Source organism: Jaculus jaculus, chromosome 9 (genome assembly GCF_020740685.1).
Source record: "Jaculus jaculus isolate mJacJac1 chromosome 9, mJacJac1.mat.Y.cur, whole genome shotgun sequence".
NCBI classification, from domain to species: domain Eukaryota; kingdom Metazoa; phylum Chordata; class Mammalia; order Rodentia; family Dipodidae; genus Jaculus; species Jaculus jaculus.
The window spans coordinates 93,218,746-93,240,312 of record NC_059110.1 but is presented as its reverse complement, the minus strand read 5'-3'; the positions used below and the strand labels follow the sequence as shown (position 1 = coordinate 93,240,312).

The 21,567-nt window shown below is 42.6% G+C and overlaps 1 protein-coding gene across 4 annotated transcripts in view; it reads right to left on the bottom strand.

The window, feature by feature from the left end:
- Positions 1 to 21,567, bottom strand: part of Ap2b1 (adaptor related protein complex 2 subunit beta 1) — a 179,533-nt gene that overhangs the window by 7,587 nt on the left and 150,379 nt on the right. For all 4 annotated transcript variants that reach the window (XM_045158905.1, XM_045158904.1, XM_045158903.1 and 1 more), the window contains 2 exons: positions 14,088 to 14,172; positions 12,265 to 12,351 (listed from right to left, as the gene is read on the bottom strand). In XM_045158905.1, coding sequence (XP_045014840.1) covers positions 12,265 to 12,351; positions 14,088 to 14,172 — 172 coding nt within the window. The remainder of the gene's footprint in view (positions 1 to 12,264; positions 12,352 to 14,087; positions 14,173 to 21,567) is intronic.

Here is a 21,567-nt window from a genome sequence, read left to right as displayed (position 1 = left end):
GATCATCGTCTGAGAATACACCTTTGACCCAGGTGTTACAGATGCCACTAAGACCATAGTGTTAACAACCTACTCAGACAGAATCTACTTTTGGAGGCACTTCCACATTCAAGTCAGTGATAGCTGGGATGCGCGGAGGAAGACAGTGCTAAGGTCCATTTACTAAATATTTTCACCACAGTTATAACTTTCTGTCTTTTCTAAAGTTTTCATTAACATCAAAGCAAAGTGGCTATAATTTAAGAAACAGCTTTATTTGAGGAGCCAACAAGTTTAACTCAGGGTAGTTACATGTAATACTACCAGAGGAAGAGCCTCAATATGCTATACAATCACCTTATGAAGGGTAGGCAGCTCTTGCTTTGGTTCCCACAGTGACATGCTCTTCAGCTTAATGGGTTGCTAAGCAACATCACCAGCTGGAGATTGGCTAAACCTTTTGACAGGACTATCTTTAACAGACAGGGGCTTGCTTTAAATTGTAAAAGCTATTTCTTTTCTTTTCTTTCTTTTTTTTTTTTTTTTTTAGGTTTTTTGAGGTAGGGTCTCATTCTAGCCCAGGCTGACCTGCAATTCACTATGTAGTCTCAGGGTGGACTCGAACTCACGGCGATCCTTTTACCTCTGCCTCCTGCGAGCTGGGATTAAAGGCATGTGCCAACATGCCCAGCTTGTAAAAGCTATTTCTAACTTTCAGGGCCCTTGCCCAATTCTCAGAACAACAGAAAACATACAGGACAGGAGCCTTTATTTAAGAATTTTCTTGTTTTAAAGGCACAGACATATTCTAATACATGTCAGTGTCAAGGCCCAGATACTTACTGATTTAAAAAATATTTTATTTAGGCTGAGTGAGGTGGCATATGCCTTTAATTCCAGCTCTTAGGAGGCAGAGGTAGGAAGATCACCATGAGTTCTAAGGCACCCTGAGATTACACAGTGAATTCCAGGTCAGCCTGGGCTAGAGTAAAACCCCACCTTGAACCCCCCATATATCTATATAATTACAAGGCAAATAAATATATGTATGTACACACACATACAAACACACACACAATTTATTTGCAAGCACAGAGAGAGAGAGAGAGAGAGAAGAATAAATATGATAATGGGTGTGACAGGGCCTAATGCCAGTGCAAACAAACTCCAGACACATACCATTTTGTGCATCTGGCTTTACATGGGTTACTGGAGAATTGAACCCAGGCCATCAAGCTTTCCAAATAAGTGCCTTTAAATGCTGAGCCATCTCCCCAGCCCCTGACTTTTTTTTTCTTTTTCATTATTAACAACTTCCATGATTGTAAACAATATCCCATGGTAATGCCATCCCTCCCCCCACTTTCCCCTTTGAAACTCCATTCTCCATCATATCTCCTCCCCCTCTCAATCAGCCTCTCTTTTATTTTGATGTCATGATCTTTTCCTCCTATTATGATGGTCTTATGTAGGTAGTATCAGGCACTGTGAGGTCATGGATATCCAGGCCATTTTGTGCCTGGAGGAGCATGTTGTAAGGAGCCTTACCCTTCCTTTGGCTCTTACAGTCTTTTTGCCACCTCTTTCACAATAGACCCTGAGCCTTGGAAAAAAAGTATTTATTATTTATTTGAGAGAAGAGAGATGTAGGCACATCAAGGCCTCCTGCCACATTGCAAACTACAGATGCATACACCACTTTGTGATCTGGCTTTACAAGGGTACTGGGGAATCAAACCCAGGCCTTTAGGTTTTGCAGGCAAGTGCCTTTAATGGCTGAGCCATCTCTCCAGCTCAGTACTGACTTTTTATAATTTTACCATTTTTATAAGAAATGAAAGGCTAAAAAAGTCAGTTGTGGGGGCACATGCCTTTAATCCCAGCACTGGGAGGCAGGGGTAGGGGGGTCACCCTGAGTTAGAGGCCAGCCTGAGACGACATAGTGCATTCCAGGTCACCCTGGGCTAGAGCAAGTCTCTACCTTGGAAACACACACACACACACACACACACACACACACACACACACACACACTCTCTCTCTCTCTCTCACTCACTCACTCACTCACTCACTCTAAATGAAAAGGCTGGGAATGTGGCTCTGTTCACATTAAATGGCTATATTGTGATTTCTTTCTTTCTCTCTCTCTCTCTCTCTCTTTTTTTTTTTTTTGTTTTTTCAAGGTAGGGTCTCACTCTAGTCCAGGCTGACCTGGAATTCACTATGTAGTCTCAGAGTGGCCTCGAACTCACGGCAACCCTCCTACCTCTACCTCCTGAGTGCTGGGATTAAAGGTGTGTGCCACCACGCCCAGCTTTATATTGTAATTTCTACCAGAAGACTGAATGGAAGGAGGGGTCTATAATATACACGATGTATGAGTCAGATTTTATTTATTTTGTATTTATTATCACTTTTTTTTAAGCTAGTTTTTCACAATATATATCCCTGGCTATGTAGACCAGGTTGGCCTCAGGCTTATCGTTATCTTCCTGCCTCTGCCTCCCAAGTGCTGAAATTGCAGGTGCATACCAGCACATCTGGCCTTTTATTTATTTATTTTTTGGTTTTTCAAGGTAGGGTCTCGCTCTAGCCCAGGCTGACCTGGAATTCACTATGGAGTCTCAGGGTGGTCTCAAACTCACGGTGATCCTCCTACCTCTGCCTCCTAAGTGCTGGAATTAAAGGCGTGCACCACCATGCCAGGCATCTGGCTATTTTTGACTTTAGTTTTTCTAATTTTATTATTTATTTGAGAAAGAGCGAGAGAACGAAAATGAGGGAGAGTGGGTGCACCAGGACCTCCAGCCAGTTTAAATGAACTCCAGAAGCATGTGTTACCTTGTGCATCTGGCTTATGTGGGTCCTGGGGTTTGAACCTGGATCCTTAGGTTTCACAGGCATGCACCTTAACCACTGAGCCATCTCTCCAGCCCTTGACTTTAGTTCTTAAAAAAAAAACTGTGCGGGCTGGAGAGATGGCTCAGTGGAAAAGGTACTTGCCCACAAAGCCTAACAACCTGGGTTCAATTCCCCAGTAACCACATAAAGCCAGCTGCACGAAGTAGCTGAAATTCACTTGCAGTAGTTAAGAGGATCTGACACGTACATTCTGTCTTTCTTCTCTCTGCTTGCAAATACACACACACACACACTCATATTTATATTAAAAAACTTTTCTATTTGGGTGTGGTGGTGTGATTCAGGTGTCCCCCATAAACTTTGGTGTTCTGAATGCTAGTCTCTCCAGCTGATGATAATTGGAAATTAAAACCTCCTGGAGGCGGTGTATTGTTGGGGCAGGCTTATGGGTGCTATAGTCAGTGTTTGGCACACTCTTCCGTGGCTATGGTCCACTTTATGTTGGCCACGGGGTGATGTCCACCATCTGCTTATGCCATCATTTTCTCTGCCATCATGGAGCTTCCCCCTTGAGCCTATAATCCAAAATAAACCTCTTTTTCTCAAAAGCTGCTCTTGGTTGGATGATTTCTACCAGCAATGTGAACCTGACTGCAACAGTAAAGTGGTACAAAGGAGTGGGATTGCTGCTACACACCTGACTGTGTGGCTTTGGCCTTTTGGAGCTGAATTTCAAGAGGAATGTGGAAGGATTTGAAACCTTGGCCTAAGAGATGCCTTGCAGTGCTGTAAGTACAGCTTGAGGGGAGTATTCTGGTCAGAGTTCAAAGACCTGAATGCAGTAAGAACTATGGACTGTGAGGTTTGGCTTATGAGGGTGAGAAAGAGCTTTGCTTGGACTGAGCTAGCAGTTTGTGTGAAAAGCTTGCTGGTCTACCCATGTCCTGAGAAGTTGTGCAGGGTTGCTTTGTGTAGAAATGAACTGGTGTGAGCAGAGGGGGATGGCACAGAAAAAAATGAAGTCTTTGGGCCTAAACTGCTGCCCATTCACTTGCAAATTGTTTGAGAGATTACAAACTTTGTGATTGGGTCAGCTGACCTGAATGTAGACTCTTTTTGAAGGGCCTGAATGTTCAAGGAGTGTCCTGTTCTTCAAAGACTGCTTTATTCTCCCCTGGATTAACAAATTGGCACCCTACCTGGTATTATGGAATATAAGAAATGCAGGAAAGACAGGGTTATTGAATTTGCAATGGGGTCTTGTGTTTTGGAAATGGCCATGTGCAGTGTGAAGCAGGTTTGCTGGATGCCTACATGGAGACCCCCATGGGGGCATGAGGATGAACCGTGGATTGCAGTGGGGACTCAGTGGAGATCTGGAACCACGAGATGGCTGCTAAGGAAAGCTGCTGGTCCTGATGCAGTTTTCTGGGACTATGAGTAGCCTAAGTGGAGGAACGGAATTGGAACTGCAGAAACTTGCTGCTGGTTAGAATTGCTGGACTTTGGAGACTTGTCTCTGGCTAGAGTTGTTGGACTTGGAGCTAGAGTTTGATGTTTGCCCTGTTTAAATCATGTATTGCTTGAGTATTTCTATGCCCAAAGCCATCTTTTGCAGTGTGAATGTTGATTTTGTGCCATTATGGGTTTTTTGAGGTTATTTTTTGGTATTATGGCTCAGTTATATAATCTTGTACTACAGGGATGTTTGAACATCAATGGGATTGATAAAAACTATGGGGACTTTTAAAGTTGGACTGAATGTATTACATTTTACATCAGGTATGATTATCAGTTTATTGGGGCCAGGGGCGGAATGTGGTGGTGCGATTCAGGTGTCCCCCATAAATTTAGGTGTTCTGAATACCAGTCTCCCTAGCTGATGGCAATTGGAAATTAATGCCTCCTGGAGGTGATGTATTGTTGGGGTGGGTTTATAGGTGTTATAGCCAGTTTCCCCATGCCAGTGTTTGGTACACTCTCCTTTTGCTATGGTCCACCTTATGTTGGCCAGGGGGTGATGTCCACCCTCTGCTCATGCTGTTGTTTTCCCTGCTATCGTGGAGCCTCCCCTTGAGCCTGTAAGCCAAAATAAACCTCTTTTTCCCACAAGCTGCTCTTGATTGGGTGATTTCTACCAGCAATGTGAACCTGACTACAACAACACCTTTAATCCCAGCATTCGGGAAGCAGAGGCAGAGGAGGATTGCCATGAATTTGAGATTACATAAATTCCAGGTCAACCTGGGCTAGTGAAAAAACAAAAACAAAACAAAACAAAAAAAAAAAACAAAGAAAACCTAAACCAAATCAAACAAACACAAAAACCAAAACACACCACCCACACCTCTTCTATGTGCATGTGAACTTTTGTGGGTGTGAGCACACATATGCCAAGCACCTGTGGAGGTCAGAGGACAACATCTGTTGTCAGTGCTCACCTTCCACTGTGTTCAAGACAGGCTCTCTTTGTTCTCCGGTTCATAACATTTGGGGATTCTTCTGCCTCTGCCTCTCATCTCTCCATAGGACCACTGGGACTAGACAGACACAACTGTTTCTGGCTGTATGAGGGCTCTGGGGGTTTAAATCCAGGTCTTCACACTTGCACGGGAGCATTTTACCTGATTAGACATCTCCCCAGCCTTAATTAAAAATATTTTATTTATTTATTTTTGTATGTGTGTGTACATGAGAAAGAGAGAGAGAGAACGGGCATGCCATGGCTTCTGCCACTGCAAACAAACTCTAGATCCATGTGTCGCCTTGTGCATCTGGCTTATGTGGGTACTGACAATTGAACCTGGGTCCTTAGGTTTCACAGGCTAGTGCTTTTAACTGCCAAGCCACCTCTCCAGCTCCCTTAACTTCAATTTTTGTGGTGAAAGACTGTACCTCCAGTGCCTTGTATATGTTAGGCAAGCACTCTACCACTAAACTATACCCCTGTCTTAAACATTTTAGTATTAAGTTTGAGGAAGTAAGGACTGAAGGATAATGAGGCATACTGACCAAGAGTGATAATGATGGTGGCAGACACCAGTAACCTCTGCACCCAGAAGGGTAAGGTAGGAAGAGTTGAAATGAGAGCTAGATGTCAGACTTCTTGATATCACAGTGATCTTTGTTTGTTAGTAAACACAGGATGGAATCTTGAAGACTCTGAGAATGTAATGCTAATTGTTTCAGTGGGTGCTAATGACACCATCCCAGGCATAAGACACTAAGATCTGTCCCAAAGTATAAAGAAACACTGTCAAATATGATTATACTTGCTTCAAGAGGTAATTTCTTCTGTGTCCTTCCATACACTGGGCTATGTGGATCTGGGTGTCTGAACTCTTAGCAGGTGTGGACATGGTCTTTTTTCATCTTTCTGCTTTAGCTAAGGTCACAATTCTGGCAGCATTAAGAGTATATAAGGGTGTCGGGCCTTTAATCCCAGCACTTGGGAGGCAGAGGTAGGAGGATTGCCATGAGTCTGAGGGCACCCTGAGACTACATAGTTAATTCCTGGCCAACTTGGACCAGAGTGTGACCCTACCTCGAAAAACAAAACAAAACAAATCAAAACTAAACTAAACTAAAGAGTAAGGAAGGGGCTGGAGAGATGGCTTAGTGGTTAAGGCATATGCCTGTGAAGCCTAAGGACCGTGGTTCAATTCTCCAGGTCCCATGTAAGCCAGATGTACATGGTGGAACATGCATCTGGAGTTTGTCTGTAGTGGCTAGAGGGCCTGGTGTGCCCTTTTCTCTTTCTATCTCTAGTAAATAAATTAAAAAAATAAAATCTTACATAAAAAAATAAGAATTAATAAAGATTGACTCAAGGATAAATTTTTAAAAAAAGAGTAAAAGAAGGTACTCGAAGTAGAGAGTGGGAATTTGCATTTGGGGCCCTGTTGGGTATTATTAGCAAGTTCAAAACTGCTAATTTAAAAAGGGAATTTCAGGGCTGGAGAGATGGCTTGTCAGTTAAGTCAAAGGACCTTGGTTTGATTCCCCAGGACCCACGTTACCCAGATGAACAAGGGGGCGCATGCGTCTGGAGTTAGTTTGTAGTGACTGGAGGCCCTAGTGCGACCATTCTCTCTCTCTCTTTTCCTCTTTCTCTGTCAAATAAATAAATTAGTAAACAAACAAAAATAAAATATAAAAAGGGAATTTCAGAAAAGTACATTAATTTTTAAAAACCATTCAAGGAAACAAACTACCATTAGGTCCTGGTTAGGAAAGTTCCCGTTTTTGAAATGCTCCGAAGTGTGGGGAAAGCAACAATCAGACACTGAACTCATTCTCCCGTGCCCGAAGTAGCACATGCTTCTTCCTCAGGGCCTGACTAGTGAAAATAGACACGCCATGGCCTGTGCTTTCTCCAGCATAGTAAACAATTAAAAAGTGGGTTTGCAGAACTGCTTGCCACAAATACTCCTTTTGGGATATGGATGTACACTTAAGGTAGTGGTCCCAGATAAGAAATAACCCCAAATGTAGCCAAAATGGTAAGATTTCTGAAACAGATTCAGATAGATCTGACACTTTTGGAAATGGATGGTTCTGGGAAGCAGTAGTCCCATCCATTGGGACCTTTTCTCTGTCCCATTTATTTGTGTGTGTGTAGGACAGAGCATAACTGTTGGTGTCCTTCATAAGGAACACCATCTACCTTAAAATTTTTTTAAAGCATTTTAAATATTTTATTTTTATTTGTTTATTTGACAGAAAAAGAGGGAGGGAGAGAGAGAGAGAGAAAAAAAAAATGTAAATGGGTGTGCCAGGGCCTACAGCCAACTACAAATGAACTCCAGATGCATGCACCCCCTTGTACATCTGGCTAATGTGGGTCCTGGGGAATTGAACCTGGGTCCTTTGGCTTTGCAGGTAAATGCCTTAACCACTAAGCCATCCCTCCAGCCCTTATTTATTTATTTATTTTTAACATGGTGGTACATGCCTTTAATCCCAGTACTTGGGAGGCAGAGATAGGAGGATTGCAGTGAGTTCAAGGGCATGCATGCATGGTAGGGTCTCACTCTAGCCCAGGCTGACGTGGACGTCACTATGTAGTCTTGGGGTGGCCTTGAACTCATGGCAATCCTCCTACCTCTGCCTCCTTATTACTGGGATTGCAGGCATGCACTACTATGCCTGACATTTTCTTTTTCAAGGTAGGGTCTCACTCTAGCCCAGGCTGACCTAAAACTCATTTACTAGCCCAGGGTGGTATCAAACTCATGGTGATCCTCCTACCTTTGCCTCCCAAGTGCTAGGATTAAAGGCGTGAGCCAACACGCGGGGCTATGCCAGACATTTTTAACATGAGTTCTGGGAATGGAACTCTGGTCCTCACGCTTGTAGGACAAACATTTTATAGACTATACTATTTCCCCAGTCCATTAGTACCCCTTGTCCCCCTTTTTTGTTTTTCAAGGTAGGATCTTACTCTAGTGCAGGCTAACCTGGCACTCATTCTATAATCCTAGGCTGGCCTTGAACTCATGGCAATCCTCCTACCTCTGACTCCCAAATGCTGGGATTAAGGGTGTGAGCTACCATGCCCAGCCCATAGTACCCTTTCAACTTAAAAGTTTCTAATATTTATAACAAACAGTGTCACCATAAGCACTCCCATCACATACAACTTTCTACTACAATCTGCATTAGCTTTATGACTTGGGAAGAACGGATCTTTCTTCTCTAGAAAGAGATGAAAGAGCAAAGGGAAGCTCAGTGAGGTTGCAATGTCCTTTAAGGCTGTGACTTCCTGTAGCCCTGAAGATTCCCTCCTTCTGTCAAATGTCTACGCTAGCACAGAAAAACTATTTTAAGTGCTGGTGCTATTGTGATTAGGGAAGATCAGCTGGAAAAGATGGTATTTTTAGCTCACAGCTAGACACTTCTGTTGAATCAGAAGGCACTAATCTGCAAATGCTGCTAATGCAGTCCTCATGATCACAAGGGAACGTAAAGGCCAGGGCGTAGTCCAAAAAAAAAAGAAAGAAAGAAAGAAAGGAAGGATTAGTTGTAGAAAGTGTTCTTGAGGATTAGCAGTGCCTTAGTGTGGGAAATGATGGCTCAGGGCTGCTGGAGAAAATTAACTGGCTGTTTTTCTCTACGCTGCACTTGCTCCACTGTCATGAAACAGTGCCTCGAGAACAGATTCGCTGGTATTTAGGACACCTAAGGCAGGGGAGACTGGCGTGAGGCCACAGTGGGGTTAATCAAAACTGAATCTGCTCTGAGGATGGCATGAAAGGAAGCAGCCAGGATAAAGGCCAGGTACTGCCTCTTTGGCAAGATCACATACACTAAGGTGCAATAAGGATTTCTTTTCTTTCTATTATTCTGGCATGCTAGGCTAAAAAAACATAGTCTTTTGTCACTATTTTCTTTCAAAAAAAAAAAAAAACAACACTGAATGTCTGAGGTCAAACCTGTTTTCCTGTTACTTTAGCTTTTTTTTTTTTTTCCCCTCCTGTGGGACAGAGCTTCCTTCCCAGGTCATGCTGAGACATGGCATTAACAATAAGCACTTCTGACTTTTACTTCTATAATCCAAAAATTCAGTTACACAGAACTCTTAATGTCAGACTCATCAAGACTAGTATATGAATATATAGTAGCAACTTCTTTTTTTTTTGGTTTTTAGAGGTAGGGTCTTGCTCTTTCGCAGGCTGACCTGAACTCACAACAATCCTCCCAAGTACTGGGATTAAAGGCCTGTGCTGGGCTGGAGAGATGGCTTAGTGGTTAAGCGCTTGCCTGTGAAGCCTAAGGACCCCAGTTCGAGGCTCGGTTCCCCAGGTCCCACGTTAGCCAGATGCACAAGGGGGCGCACGCATCTGGAGTTCGTTTGCAGAGGCTGGAAGCCCTGGCGCGCCCATTCTCTCTCTCTCCCTCTATCTGTCTTTCTCTGTGTCTGTCGCTCTCAAATAAAAATTAAAAAAAAAAAAAAATTAAAGGCCTGTGCCACCACACCCAGCTTACTGTAGCAGCTTCAAAGAGAGGCATATGGTGTTAACTTTTATTATGTAGTCTCAGGGTGGCCTCAAACTCCCAGTGATCTTCTTACCTATGTACCTCTGCCTCCCAAGTGCAGCTAATGGTTTCTAATTTTAATGATAACTCCCTGCTTTTGTTTAAAATTTTTTTTTCTTGTCTCGAGGCACAAATATTCTCAGGTATTTTTATACTGCACAAGGATCATGGCTAACACAGAGCCTGCTGCCTGTTAAGTGGGGTACAGAGGGACACAGTCTGGTCCTCACCACGTGCATCGTGGCTTCTGCAGCTAGCGCTTCATGCCTGCTGAGGAACAGCCTCTTCTGTGGAAGGCTGCCCAGGCTCCTATGTTTGCCAATGAAGCTACATAACTGGTCAGAAAGCTTCACTGAGGGACAGGTCACACTGCCACTCACTCAAGAATGCACAAAATGGAGATAACTCACTGATGAGCAGAGGTCTCCTCAAAAACATGTCTAGGGGCTGGATATATGGCTCAGCAATTAAGGTACTTGCCTTCAAAACCTAAGGATCCAGGTTTGACTCTCGAGAACCTGAATAAGCCAGATATACATGATGGTGCATGCATCTGGAGTTTTTTTTGCACTGGCTAGAGGCCCTGGTGTGCCATTCTCTGTCTCTTAAATAAAAAACCCCACATCTTCAGAAGAAATGTTAAATAATCCTTATCACAGGTACACTGTATGTATCTTTTATTTGTGAGGGTTCAAGCAGGGCTTCAGCCTCCTGAACACCTCAGGGAGGGTGCACTGATCACCATGTTGAAAAGAAGCACCAGAAGAAGCAGCTAGTCAGCTTCCATCTGGGTTTCAAAACCTGATATGAACCCCAGACAAATACAATGCAAAACTTAAAATTAAAAAGAAGCTGGAAAGAGAAGGTAGTGTGTACTTTTTTCTTCTTCCTAGACTTCCTAGACATACTGCCTCCTTCCTTGCTGCTCTGCCCCCACTGTAGTGGAGAATGGCAGTGTGCTGAAAGTCCCTAATGAGGACTCCAATGCATGAAGGGATGTGATGGGTGGGTGAGTACTGAGGCAGTGCGAGAGAGGCTGGTACAAAAGGCAGGACACGGAATGGCAAATATTACAGTGGGCCAAAGCCCTAGGGACTGATAGCTGCTATTGTTTCTCCTCTTGGGTTACCTCTTTTTATGTGTTACTACAGCAACAAAATTAACTACAAAAAAGCATGGGGATTAATGGTGATTAAAAAGGTTAGCAACATTATATGAAAGCTGACAAAAGGCAAGGCAGTAACAAAAAGGATACCAGCTAGGCTTTAATCAACCATGATGTATGCTTTAAATTCCAAATCCAGGATACTCTGCTTCACCACCAAATGAGCTGACAGAGATGAAACAGCCCTTTTAATTCTTATGCAATGCCCATTCGCAAGTAGCACTTATTTGATGCTTGGTGTATTTAGGTAACATGACTACCATACACCTCATCGATTACTGAGGAAGTAAGTAGAAGGATCTGTTGTAGCTTGTTTCTTTTTGTTGTTGTTGTTTGTTTTTTCAAGGTAGGGTTTCACTCTAGACCAGGCTGACCTAGAATTCACTGTGTAGTCTCAGGGTGGCCTCAAACTCACAGCAAGTGCTGGGATTAAAGGTGTGTGCCACCATACCTGACTTTAGTTTGTTTCTTTTGGTTGGTTGGTTTGTTTGTTTTCTTTGAGGTAGGGTTTCACTCTAGTCCAAATTGACCCAAAATTCACTATGTAGTTTCAGGGTGGCCTCAATCTCCTGGTGATACTCCTACCTCTGCCTCCTGAGTGCTGAGATTAAAGACATGCGCCACCACACTCGGCTGGTTTGATTCTTATTAGTTTTTGTTGGTATTGATGACCAAACCCAAGGCCTTTCCTATGCCAGGACTAGTTTGTCTCTTAAATCTCTTAGCTTCTGAGTAATGTGGTATCTTACATTAAATTATCCCAAGGGGCTGGAGAGCTGGCTCAGCAGTTAATGTACTTGCCTGCAAAACCTAATGACTGAGTTCGATTTTCCAGTACCCACGTAAAGCCAGATGCACAAAGTGGTGTTAGCATCTAGAGTCTGTTTGCTGTGGCTGGAGGCCCTGGTATACTCATTCTTCTCTTTCTCCTTGTAAGTACAAATAAATAAATAAATAAATAATCCCAAGGTTTTTCTTTAAGAGACAGGATCTGGCAATGTAGCTCAGGCTGGCCTCCAATTCGTGATCCTCCTGAGTGCTGGGATTACAGATGCGCCACAATGTCTGGACAACATTTCAAGCGTTTAAAGTCATTTACAAAGTAATGTGCCTAGCATATACTCACCAGAATAAAGAAAGAATAGGTAGGTACAAGCAAACTTTTCAAGCATCTGATTTGACTTATTAAGATGAAAATGCAACCATGAGTTACTACCTACCAGCATTTAAATGGCATTCCTTAATCTGAAACTGGAGTTCATTTTCATTGGGAATATCTTTCCATGTTGCAAGGAAGACCTGGCGCTCTGTAAGGGAAGGAGAGGGAGAGGTGGATATGTATGATCAGTCAGAATTTTCAGTTCTGGCGCCCTTCATCACTTCTCCTTCAGCATGCCAGCAGGCTGGGATTTGAGCCAAATTTTACTCATGCAAAAGTATGATACCCCAGACCAATTAGTTCCTTATTAACTGTACAAAGATACACTGGAAGAAAGTTTACATTCAGAGTTAGTTTTGGTTCTCTTGTATTCCTATCTGGATGATTTGGGGCAACTTTTCAAGCCTTAGTTTCTTTTTCTTTTTTTTTTTTTTCAAGGTAGAATGTTGCTCTAGCCCAGGCTGACCTGGAATTCACTATGTAGTCTCAGGGTGGCTTCAAACTCATGGTGATCCTCCTATCTATGCCTCCTGGGTGCTGGAATTAAAGGCGTATGCCACCACATTTGGCAAACCTTAATTTCTTTACATATAATTATAACTTTTCTGACTGACCAAAGAGTCATTGTGAGAATCAAATCAAGCATCAATACAATTTAGTATAAACTACTTTTTTGGGATGGTAGTTTCATAAGTAAGGAATGAGAAATAAAAATAGTTTAATGAAATAGTGGTGTATTCCAAATTACTCATTTTTTTCAGTTTGTGTATGTGGTGTGTGTGCATGTGTATATGCATTTTCATATGTGTTTGAGTACATGTGTGTGTATGGATGTGCAGGTGGAAGCCAGAGGTTAATGTTGGGTGTCTACCTCAATTGCTCTCCACCTTACTTACTCGTGTTTCTTGCTGCTTCAGTGGAATGCCTGTCCAGTTTTATGTGACTGTCTGGGGAATTGAACCTGGGCCAACCATCTTCCTAGGCGCTCCACTTTTTTTTTTTTTTTTTGAGGTAGAGTCTCACTCTAGCCCACCCTCCACCTTACTTTTTTTTTTTTCATGGTGGTGGAGTTTATGAAGTCGGGTCTCACTCAAGCCCAGGCTGACCTGGAACTCACTTTGTATACAGTTTCAAGCTGGCCTAGAACTCACAGTGATCTTTCTACTTTTGTTTCCTAAGTGCTGGGATCAAAGGTGTGCATCACCATGCCTGTCCCAAATTATTGATTTCTTATCTTAAGGCAGTACAAACTTAGTATAATCTAAGTCCTAAATTTATACATATTACTTTATTAAATCATTATAAAAACTATTTCTGGGCTGGATAAATGGCTTAGTGGTTAAGGTGCTCGCTTGCGAAGTCTAAAGACCCAGGTTTGATTCTCCAGGTCCCATGTAAGCCAGATGCACATGGTGGTGCATACATCTGGAGTTTGTTTGCAGTGGCTAGAGGCCCTGGTGTGCCCATTGTCACTCTCTCCCCCCCATCTGTTTCTAATAAAAAAATAAAAAAAAAAAAAAAAATAAATAAATAAAAATAAATCTTAAAACACTACTATTTTGCAAAGCCTTTGGAAACTGAAGCAGAAACATCAAGCATCTTGCCCATGATCACACACAGCTAGTAAAATGGCAAAGATTAAGTTCACATCTATCTGTCCTCAGTCTTTGTAATTACTGAGTGACTAGATTACTCAGATAACTGGCTTGGATTTGGACAACAATGGCAAATTAATAACATTAAAAATGAGCAATTATTATGGCTTGAGAATATCCTAGCCCATTTTTTTAAATCTCAAAATGACCTGTCTATCTGGGGCTATGCTCTGCCTCACATTCCAAGGAAGGGAATGGTATATTTAATAGGAAAGAAGAATATACTAACCCATTTTGCCATCTTCTACAAAAAGCACGTTGAGTGGGATGAGGCAGCTGAAGTAGAAGACATCAATATTGTTTTTAACAGCCACCTGCCAAGAAAGCAACAAGGAGAAATGAGGACATCAATAAGGACTCCAGGTAGGAGGGAAAGAGCAGGTGTGTGTTTGGCAATGTACTTTTCTATTACAGCCAGAGTAGGCCTACCAAATGAAGACACATCAGCAAAGCATTCCTCACTCACTGTCATGTAACTGTGGCCACCTGTAACCAATCTTTTCCAGGACCATGTACACTGCATACCTTCTAACATAAGAGTTTCTTTTCCAGGACCATGTACACTGCATACCTTCTAACATAAGAGTCTCTTCAACTTTTTCTATGACTGAGAGTAGCTACTACTACTTACTACATCTCCACTAATGGTGTTTCTAATCTTTATCCTAAAGTAGGTGGCATTCTAGTCTTATTTTATAGATAGGGAAAATAAGGCTCACAAAGAAAAAGTAACATCCCAGACTACATAGACCATAAAGAAAAATTACGATTCAAATTCAAATGTCTGATCGTAAACCTTGACTATGCATTTTCCTCCACAAAACTAGTTCTTTTTTTTTTTTTTTTTTTGCTTTTCGAAGTAGGGTCTCACTCTAGCTCAGGCTGACCTGGAATTCACTATGTATTCTCAAGGTGGTCTCGAACTCACAGAGATCTTCCTACCCCTGCCTCCCAACTGCTGGGATTAAAGGCGTGAGCCACAGCATCCAGATAGACTACCCCTTTTTAAATAGATGGGCTTTAAGTTATTTCTTTCATAAGACCTCCTTTTCTGAGGTCCTACCATAGGAAAAAGCTTTTTGGGTTGAGCAAAATAAACCTGATGATTTTGTTATTTTATTTATTTATTTGACAGCAAGAAAGAGAAAGAATGGGCATGACAGGGCCTCCAGCCACTGCAAACGAACTCCAGATGCATGTGCCTCCTTGTGCATCTGACTTACGTGGGTCCTGGGGAATTGAACCAGGGTCTTTAGGCTTCGCAGGCAAATACCTTAACTGCTAAGCCATTTCCCCAGCCCTAAACCTGATGACTTTAAGAAGGAGAACATTTTAGCAAAGAAGTGAGTTTTTTCACAATGCAAACATCTAGGCTCCGATTTTACTGTGGTGTGCTCAATTCAAAGCATGCTGGCTTTGAAAAAGCTCACTAGCTACTTTTATTTGGGGCAACACTGACTGAGGCATGCGCTCAGGAAAAGGCAGATTCCACTGCAGCAGCTTCCAGACCCATATACGGTGAGGAGAGAGAGCAGGAGAACTGCTCAGAACCATCACCTCCCACTGGTTTCTGTCTCTAGTGACTTTCCTACCTATGCTCTTGGCACTGCAGGAAAACATTTCTCTGGGAAAGTTCTATGATCAGTAACCGTGTCTTTTTTTTTTATTTTTTTCATTTTGCTCTTAAAAAGTAAAATAAACAAGGTGTAGTGGCTCACACCTATAATCCTAGCACTCAGTAGGCAGATGTGGGCTCTGGTGTGTTCCTGGCCAGTCTGGGCTACAGTGAGTTTGAGGCCAGCCTGAGTCACATATACAGACAGATCCTATGGCCCAAACAAAATCAGAAAGTAAACAGACAAATATGTTTGTCTAGTACCACCAATCTCCTTCCCCCTTTTTCTCCTCAGCCACATACCTATATCTTTATCAAAATTTTGGCTATGACATAAAAATATTTTCTTTCTCAAGTACTACAGTCCTTTCATATGTATTATTGACCTCAAAGCATTCCTTTACTTTTGCCTCCATAATTATTTGGCTATGTCTCCCTGATGCTGGCTTTCTGATCTCTCTCAGAACTCCTTCAATTGCTTTCCTTGTAAGGTGGGCTTTTAACTTTTCAGTTACCAAGCCTAGAAATTTCTGGCCTGTATCACATAGCCTGACACCTAAAATGCTGAGACAGTATGAATGACAGGAGGATGAGGCTGCCAAATTAAAGCAGCCTAATGTCAGGAAAGGGCCCAGTTCTTCTTCAGGGTGCACCCCAGCACCACTTTCAGAGGGTTAAAGCAACTGTGGGCTTCTGGGAACAACGTATGTTCTAATTCCCCGGGTGGGTATGCAGCATAAGAATAGAAGACAAGGAGAATGATTAGAGTGAGGGCACCAAGATCTCAAAACAGTGCCAGGCTCTGTGAAAGTTAGTGACTATTATTAATATCATCCTTGAGTAGAAAGCAGTTATATCTCACAGTGTATCTCCAAGCCATGTAGTAATGTTTATTACATTTTAAGCATTTGAGATACAACCAAAGATAGAGGAAATATAGGGCTGGAGAGATGGCTGGTTAAGTGCTTCTCTGTGAAGCCTAAGGACCCTGGTTCAAGGCTCGATTCCCCAGGACCCATGTAAGCCAGATCCACAAGGTGGTACATGCATCTGGAGCTCGTTTGCAATGACTGGAGGCCCTGGTGTGCCCATTCTCTCTCTATCTGCCTCTTTCTCTCTGTCTGCTGTTCTTAAATTTAAAAAAAAAAAAAAAAGAGGGAGGGAGGTAAAAAAAAATTGAAACACACACACACAGAGAAATAAAACCCACTCTCACTCAAGAGACAGTGGCTTGTAATCAAAGACTTTTTATCAAAATCATTTGGACAGGTTTGGTTTTGCTTTAGTTTTTATCTTAGCTTACAATCTTCAAGGACAAGCTAGATATCACCTCTACCATAGTAAGTAGAAAACAGCAGCAGGACACTGGCAAGGGGAAGCTGGCTATAACACCCCTAAACTCACCCCCAACTACGTATCACCTCTAGCAAGGCTCCACCTCCCAAACTGTTACCAGCTTGGGTTCAAGCATTCAGAACACATGAGTGAATTTATTACAAACATCTGATTCAAACCACTAAATTTCACCCAAGGGCCACCATAAACTCACAACTATCCATGATGTAAAATGCAATGCATTCAGTATACCTTTGAAAGTCCCATAATTCTTATCAATCCCAACACTGTTCAAACACACCCATAGTCCAAGGTCTCTTAACTGTGAACCTGTGAAGCCAAAAACACAAATGGAACATAGCAAACATTCACACTGCAAAAGATGACAATGTGCATTAGAAGGAAAGCATGAAGCAATGCAAGATCTAACAAAAGCAGGGCAATACCTGCTGCTCTGTGTTCACCTGGGACCCACAACAAAGACTCAGGGGTTCCAATTACATCCCTCCAGCTGGGCTGCTCACAGCTGGGATAGAGGGGGAGAACTCCATCCCAATTCAACAGCTGTCCTTGGCAGCCATTTTATACTCTGGGGTCTCCACTGCAAATTTTGGTTCATCCTCATGGTTCCATCAGGCCTCCACAAAGAGACTATAACAACCCTGCCTGACGTTGCCCAGTGGCTACTTCCAAAAAACAAACTGGGGCTGGAGAGATGGCTTAGCGGTTAAGGTGCATACCTATGAAGCCTAAGGACCCAGGTTCAATTCTCCAGGTCCCACATAAGCCAGATGCACATGGTGGCGCATGTGTCTGGGGTTCATTTGCAGTGGCTAAAGGCCCTGGCGTGCCCATACTCACACTCTGTCTCTAAATATACTCACATAGAACTAAGTGGGCTACAAAATTTACTAATCCTGGGGTGGGGGAGATAAAGCTGACTTTGAAGAGCAGGAAAATGCCTTCAGCATTCTTCCTTCAGACTTCCTACTTTCTGTGCCATATCCATCTGCTCACACCAGTACATTTCTTCCAAATTCAACCCTGCTCAAGTTCTGAGAACACGAGCAGAACATAGCCAGCCTCTCACAGAATCTCTAGCCTAGTCTGAACAAAGCTCTTTCTTCCCCTCATAAACCTAGCCTGCACAGTCCACAGTTCTTCTGCATGTATTTCAAACTCTGACCATAATGGTCCACCAAACTCTGCACTGCAAGGTGTTTCTTCATCAAGGTTTCAAATCCTTCCACACTTCTGCCAATCAGTTCCAAAAGGCCAAAAGCCACCAGTCAGATTTATAGCAGCAATGAACCTAAACTCCTCTGATCCCAAATTTCTGTGGTAGTTACATTTACATTGCTGAGACAAAGCACCCAGCCAAAATCAGCTGATGGGAAGAAAGTTTTACTCTGGCTTATAGTTTCAAGGGGAAGCTCATGATGGCAGAGGAAAAGCATGGCATGTGCAGAGGCTGGACATCACCTCTGCCACAAACAGGTGGGAAAACAGCGAGCCCTGGATAGGTTTTAAAAACAGTCACCAGGGACCCAACCTATATGAAAAGAATTATGCTGGGCGTGGAGGTGCACACCTTTAGTCCCAGCACTTGGGAGGCAGAGGTTGGAGGATTGCTGTTGAGTTCGAGGCCACCCTGGAATACATAGTGAATTCCAGGTCAGCCTGGGCTAGAATAAAACCCTACCTCAAAAAACAAAAACAAAACAGAAGAAGAACAACAAAAAACCCACAAAGAATTACAACATTTACACCTGGGATCTGGCATTGGTGTTGTGGAAAAAGTACCTAGGGAGACTAATCAGATAAGCAACTAATTAGAGCAATGTTTTCTTTTTAAACAATTAAAATTTAAAATTGATAATTTGATACACATATGTAATTGTTTTGATAATATCCACCCCACACTCTACTTCATCTGAATCCCTTCCTCTTCCCAACTAGTCCCCCTAGAACAATATTTTCTAAGAAGCCTGACTGAGTCTGTAAACATCTGTCCTGAGATTACTATTCTAATCATAGCCCTTTCTCAACAGAAAGACCGTGAATCACTCCTTCAGGTCAGTGTTTTCTTCTAGATCCCTGTAAGCAGATGAAAGCTAGGAGAGCTCCTGCTGAAAAATGCGCATGCAGCATTCTGAAGACTGCCCTAGGACTTGTGCTGTACATAGTCCTCCAACCAGAGGCAACAGACAGATCTTTGGAGTAGTCCTAAGAGCCATAACACCTGATTTGATGCTTGCTGTGTGACTGAGGCAAGTAGTATTTAGATTGGTATCCTACCCACCAAAGTATAAGACCAGAGCTGAATTCACGGGTTGTTCCAAAGATAACGAGGCAGTATTTGTAGAGCACCTACCATAGCGCCTAATGCTGAAGCACTCTGCCGATGACGGACAAGGCAAGACTTCTATTTTCACTATTTCCTGTTTTTTTTAATTTATTTAAATGTGAGTAAGGGATTTATTGAAGCTTGCAGATCCAGGGGAATATCCATAATGGCAGAAAAACTGCCTCCCTTTATATAAATCCATGTAGAGAAAAATACCAGCACCATAAAAGCAAGCACACTCCAAGAAACCCAGGCAGAGCTCAAGCACTCTGCATATTTTTAGGCTGGAATTCCAGATCCGTCCCCAAAACCATCTCCTGTTTTCTTCTTACTGAGAACTCTTCATAACTAAAGATAATCACATTTGACTTGTCTGCAATTTTAATATTATCTTAGAAAGGGATCAGAGAGGATTTTGAAAAAGCTTACTGGCAAACTGTTAGCTTAATGATTCTTCTTGCTATTGTGCCTTGATAGTATCTTTTTTTTAAGGACCAAATGTATAGGTCACTTATTGGGGAAATGTTTAATGTTTTATACAATAAATTTCAAAAACTTGCATTTTACAGTTTTTAAACTTTTACCTTTGGCTAGAACTATGTTTCAAGAATAAATGGGGTCCTGGGCTGGAGGGATGGCTTAGCGGTGGTTAAGGTGTTTGCCTGCAAAGCCAAAGGACCCAGGTTCAATTCCCTAGGACCCACATTAGCCAGAAGAAACACAAGGTGGCACTTGCATCTGGAGTTTGTTTGCAGTGGCTGGAGGCCATGGCATGCCCATTCTCTCCCTTCCTCCCTCCCTTTCTCTCCCTTTCTCTCTCTCTCTCCTTTCTCTGTCAAATAAATAAAGTAAAATAAAAATATTCAAAAAAATAAATGGTTCCGTTGGATCTGACTTTTGTTTACTTCCTTAGGCTATTTCCTCCACTTCAATCATATAAAAATTACTTCTTGGGCTGGAGAGATGGCTTAGCAGTTAATGCCTGTGAAGCCTAAGGACCCCGGTTAGAGGCTCAGTTCCCCAGGTCCCACGTTAGCCAGATGCACAAGGGGGCGCATGCGTCTGGAGTTCGTTTGCAGAGGCTGGAAGCCCTGGCACGCCCATTCTCTCTCTCTCCCTCTGTCTTTCTCTCTTTGTCTGTTGCTCTCAAATAAATAAATAAAAAATTTGGGCTGGAGAGATGGCTTAGCGGTTAAGTGCTTGCCTGTGAAGCCTAAGGACCCCGGTTCAAGGCTCGGTTCCCCAGGTCCCACGTTAGCCAGATGCACAAGGAGGCGCATGCGTCTGGAGTTCGTTTGCAGTGGCTGGAAGCCCTGGCGCGCCCATTCTATCTCTCTCCCTCTATCTGTCTTTCTCCCTGTGTCTGTCGCTCTCAAATAAATAAATAAAAAATGAACAAAAAAAAAATATAAAAAAAAATTACTTCTTGCTCCCCAGTACTGTAACTCACAGTTCTGTGTGCCTTTTCTGTGCTGTTTATTCTGTTTGATACATTTTCTCCCTAAGCTTTGACTGTCTAACCTAGCTCACTTTTCAGTTCAGTCTTAAAATTTTTCACAGGGGCTGGAGAGATGGCTTAGCAGTTAAGGCATTTGCCTGCAAAGCCAAAGGATCCCAGTTCAACTTTTCAGGACCCACATAAACTAGATGCACAAGGTGGCACATGTATCTGGAATTCGTTTGTAGGGGCTGGAGGCCCTGGTGCGCCCATTCTCTCCCTCTCTCAAATAAATATATAAAATATATTTAATTTTTTTCCACAAAGTTCTAATTTTCCTCTTATAGCACTCCCAATGTATACACTAGAACATAATACTTCTTATTTACATAGGCTCATACAGTGGGCTAAGAGTACAACATCCTGCCTGGCTCAGTCAATACTTGCTAGGTGAAATGTAGGGGAGGATGTTATACCAAAGGAATGAAACACTGATTTCTCAGCTTTTCTACAACCTCTACCTCATTCTCCTTTAAAAAAAAATATGTATTTTATTTATTTGAAAGAGGCAGAGAGAAGGAAAGAGAAAGGAGGGACAGTGAGAGAGAGAATGAGAATGGGTGTGCCAGGGCCTCCAGTTACTGGAAATGAATTCCAGTCGCATATACCACCTTGTGTATCTGGCTTGTGTGGGTCCTGGGGAATGGAACCTGGGTCCTTTGGCTTTGTAGGCAAGCACCTTAACCACTAAGCTCTCCAGCCCTCCCTAATTCTGCTCCCCTAATTTAAAAATATTATTATTTGCAAGCAGAGAGAGAGAGAGAGAGAATATAAATATGGGTGCACAGGGCCTTTAGCTACGGCAAATGAACTCCAGAAGCATGCACCACCTTGTACATCTGGCTCTATGTAGGTACTGGTGAATCTAACCCAGGTTGTTAGGCTTTTCCGGTAAGCATCCCACATGCTGAGCC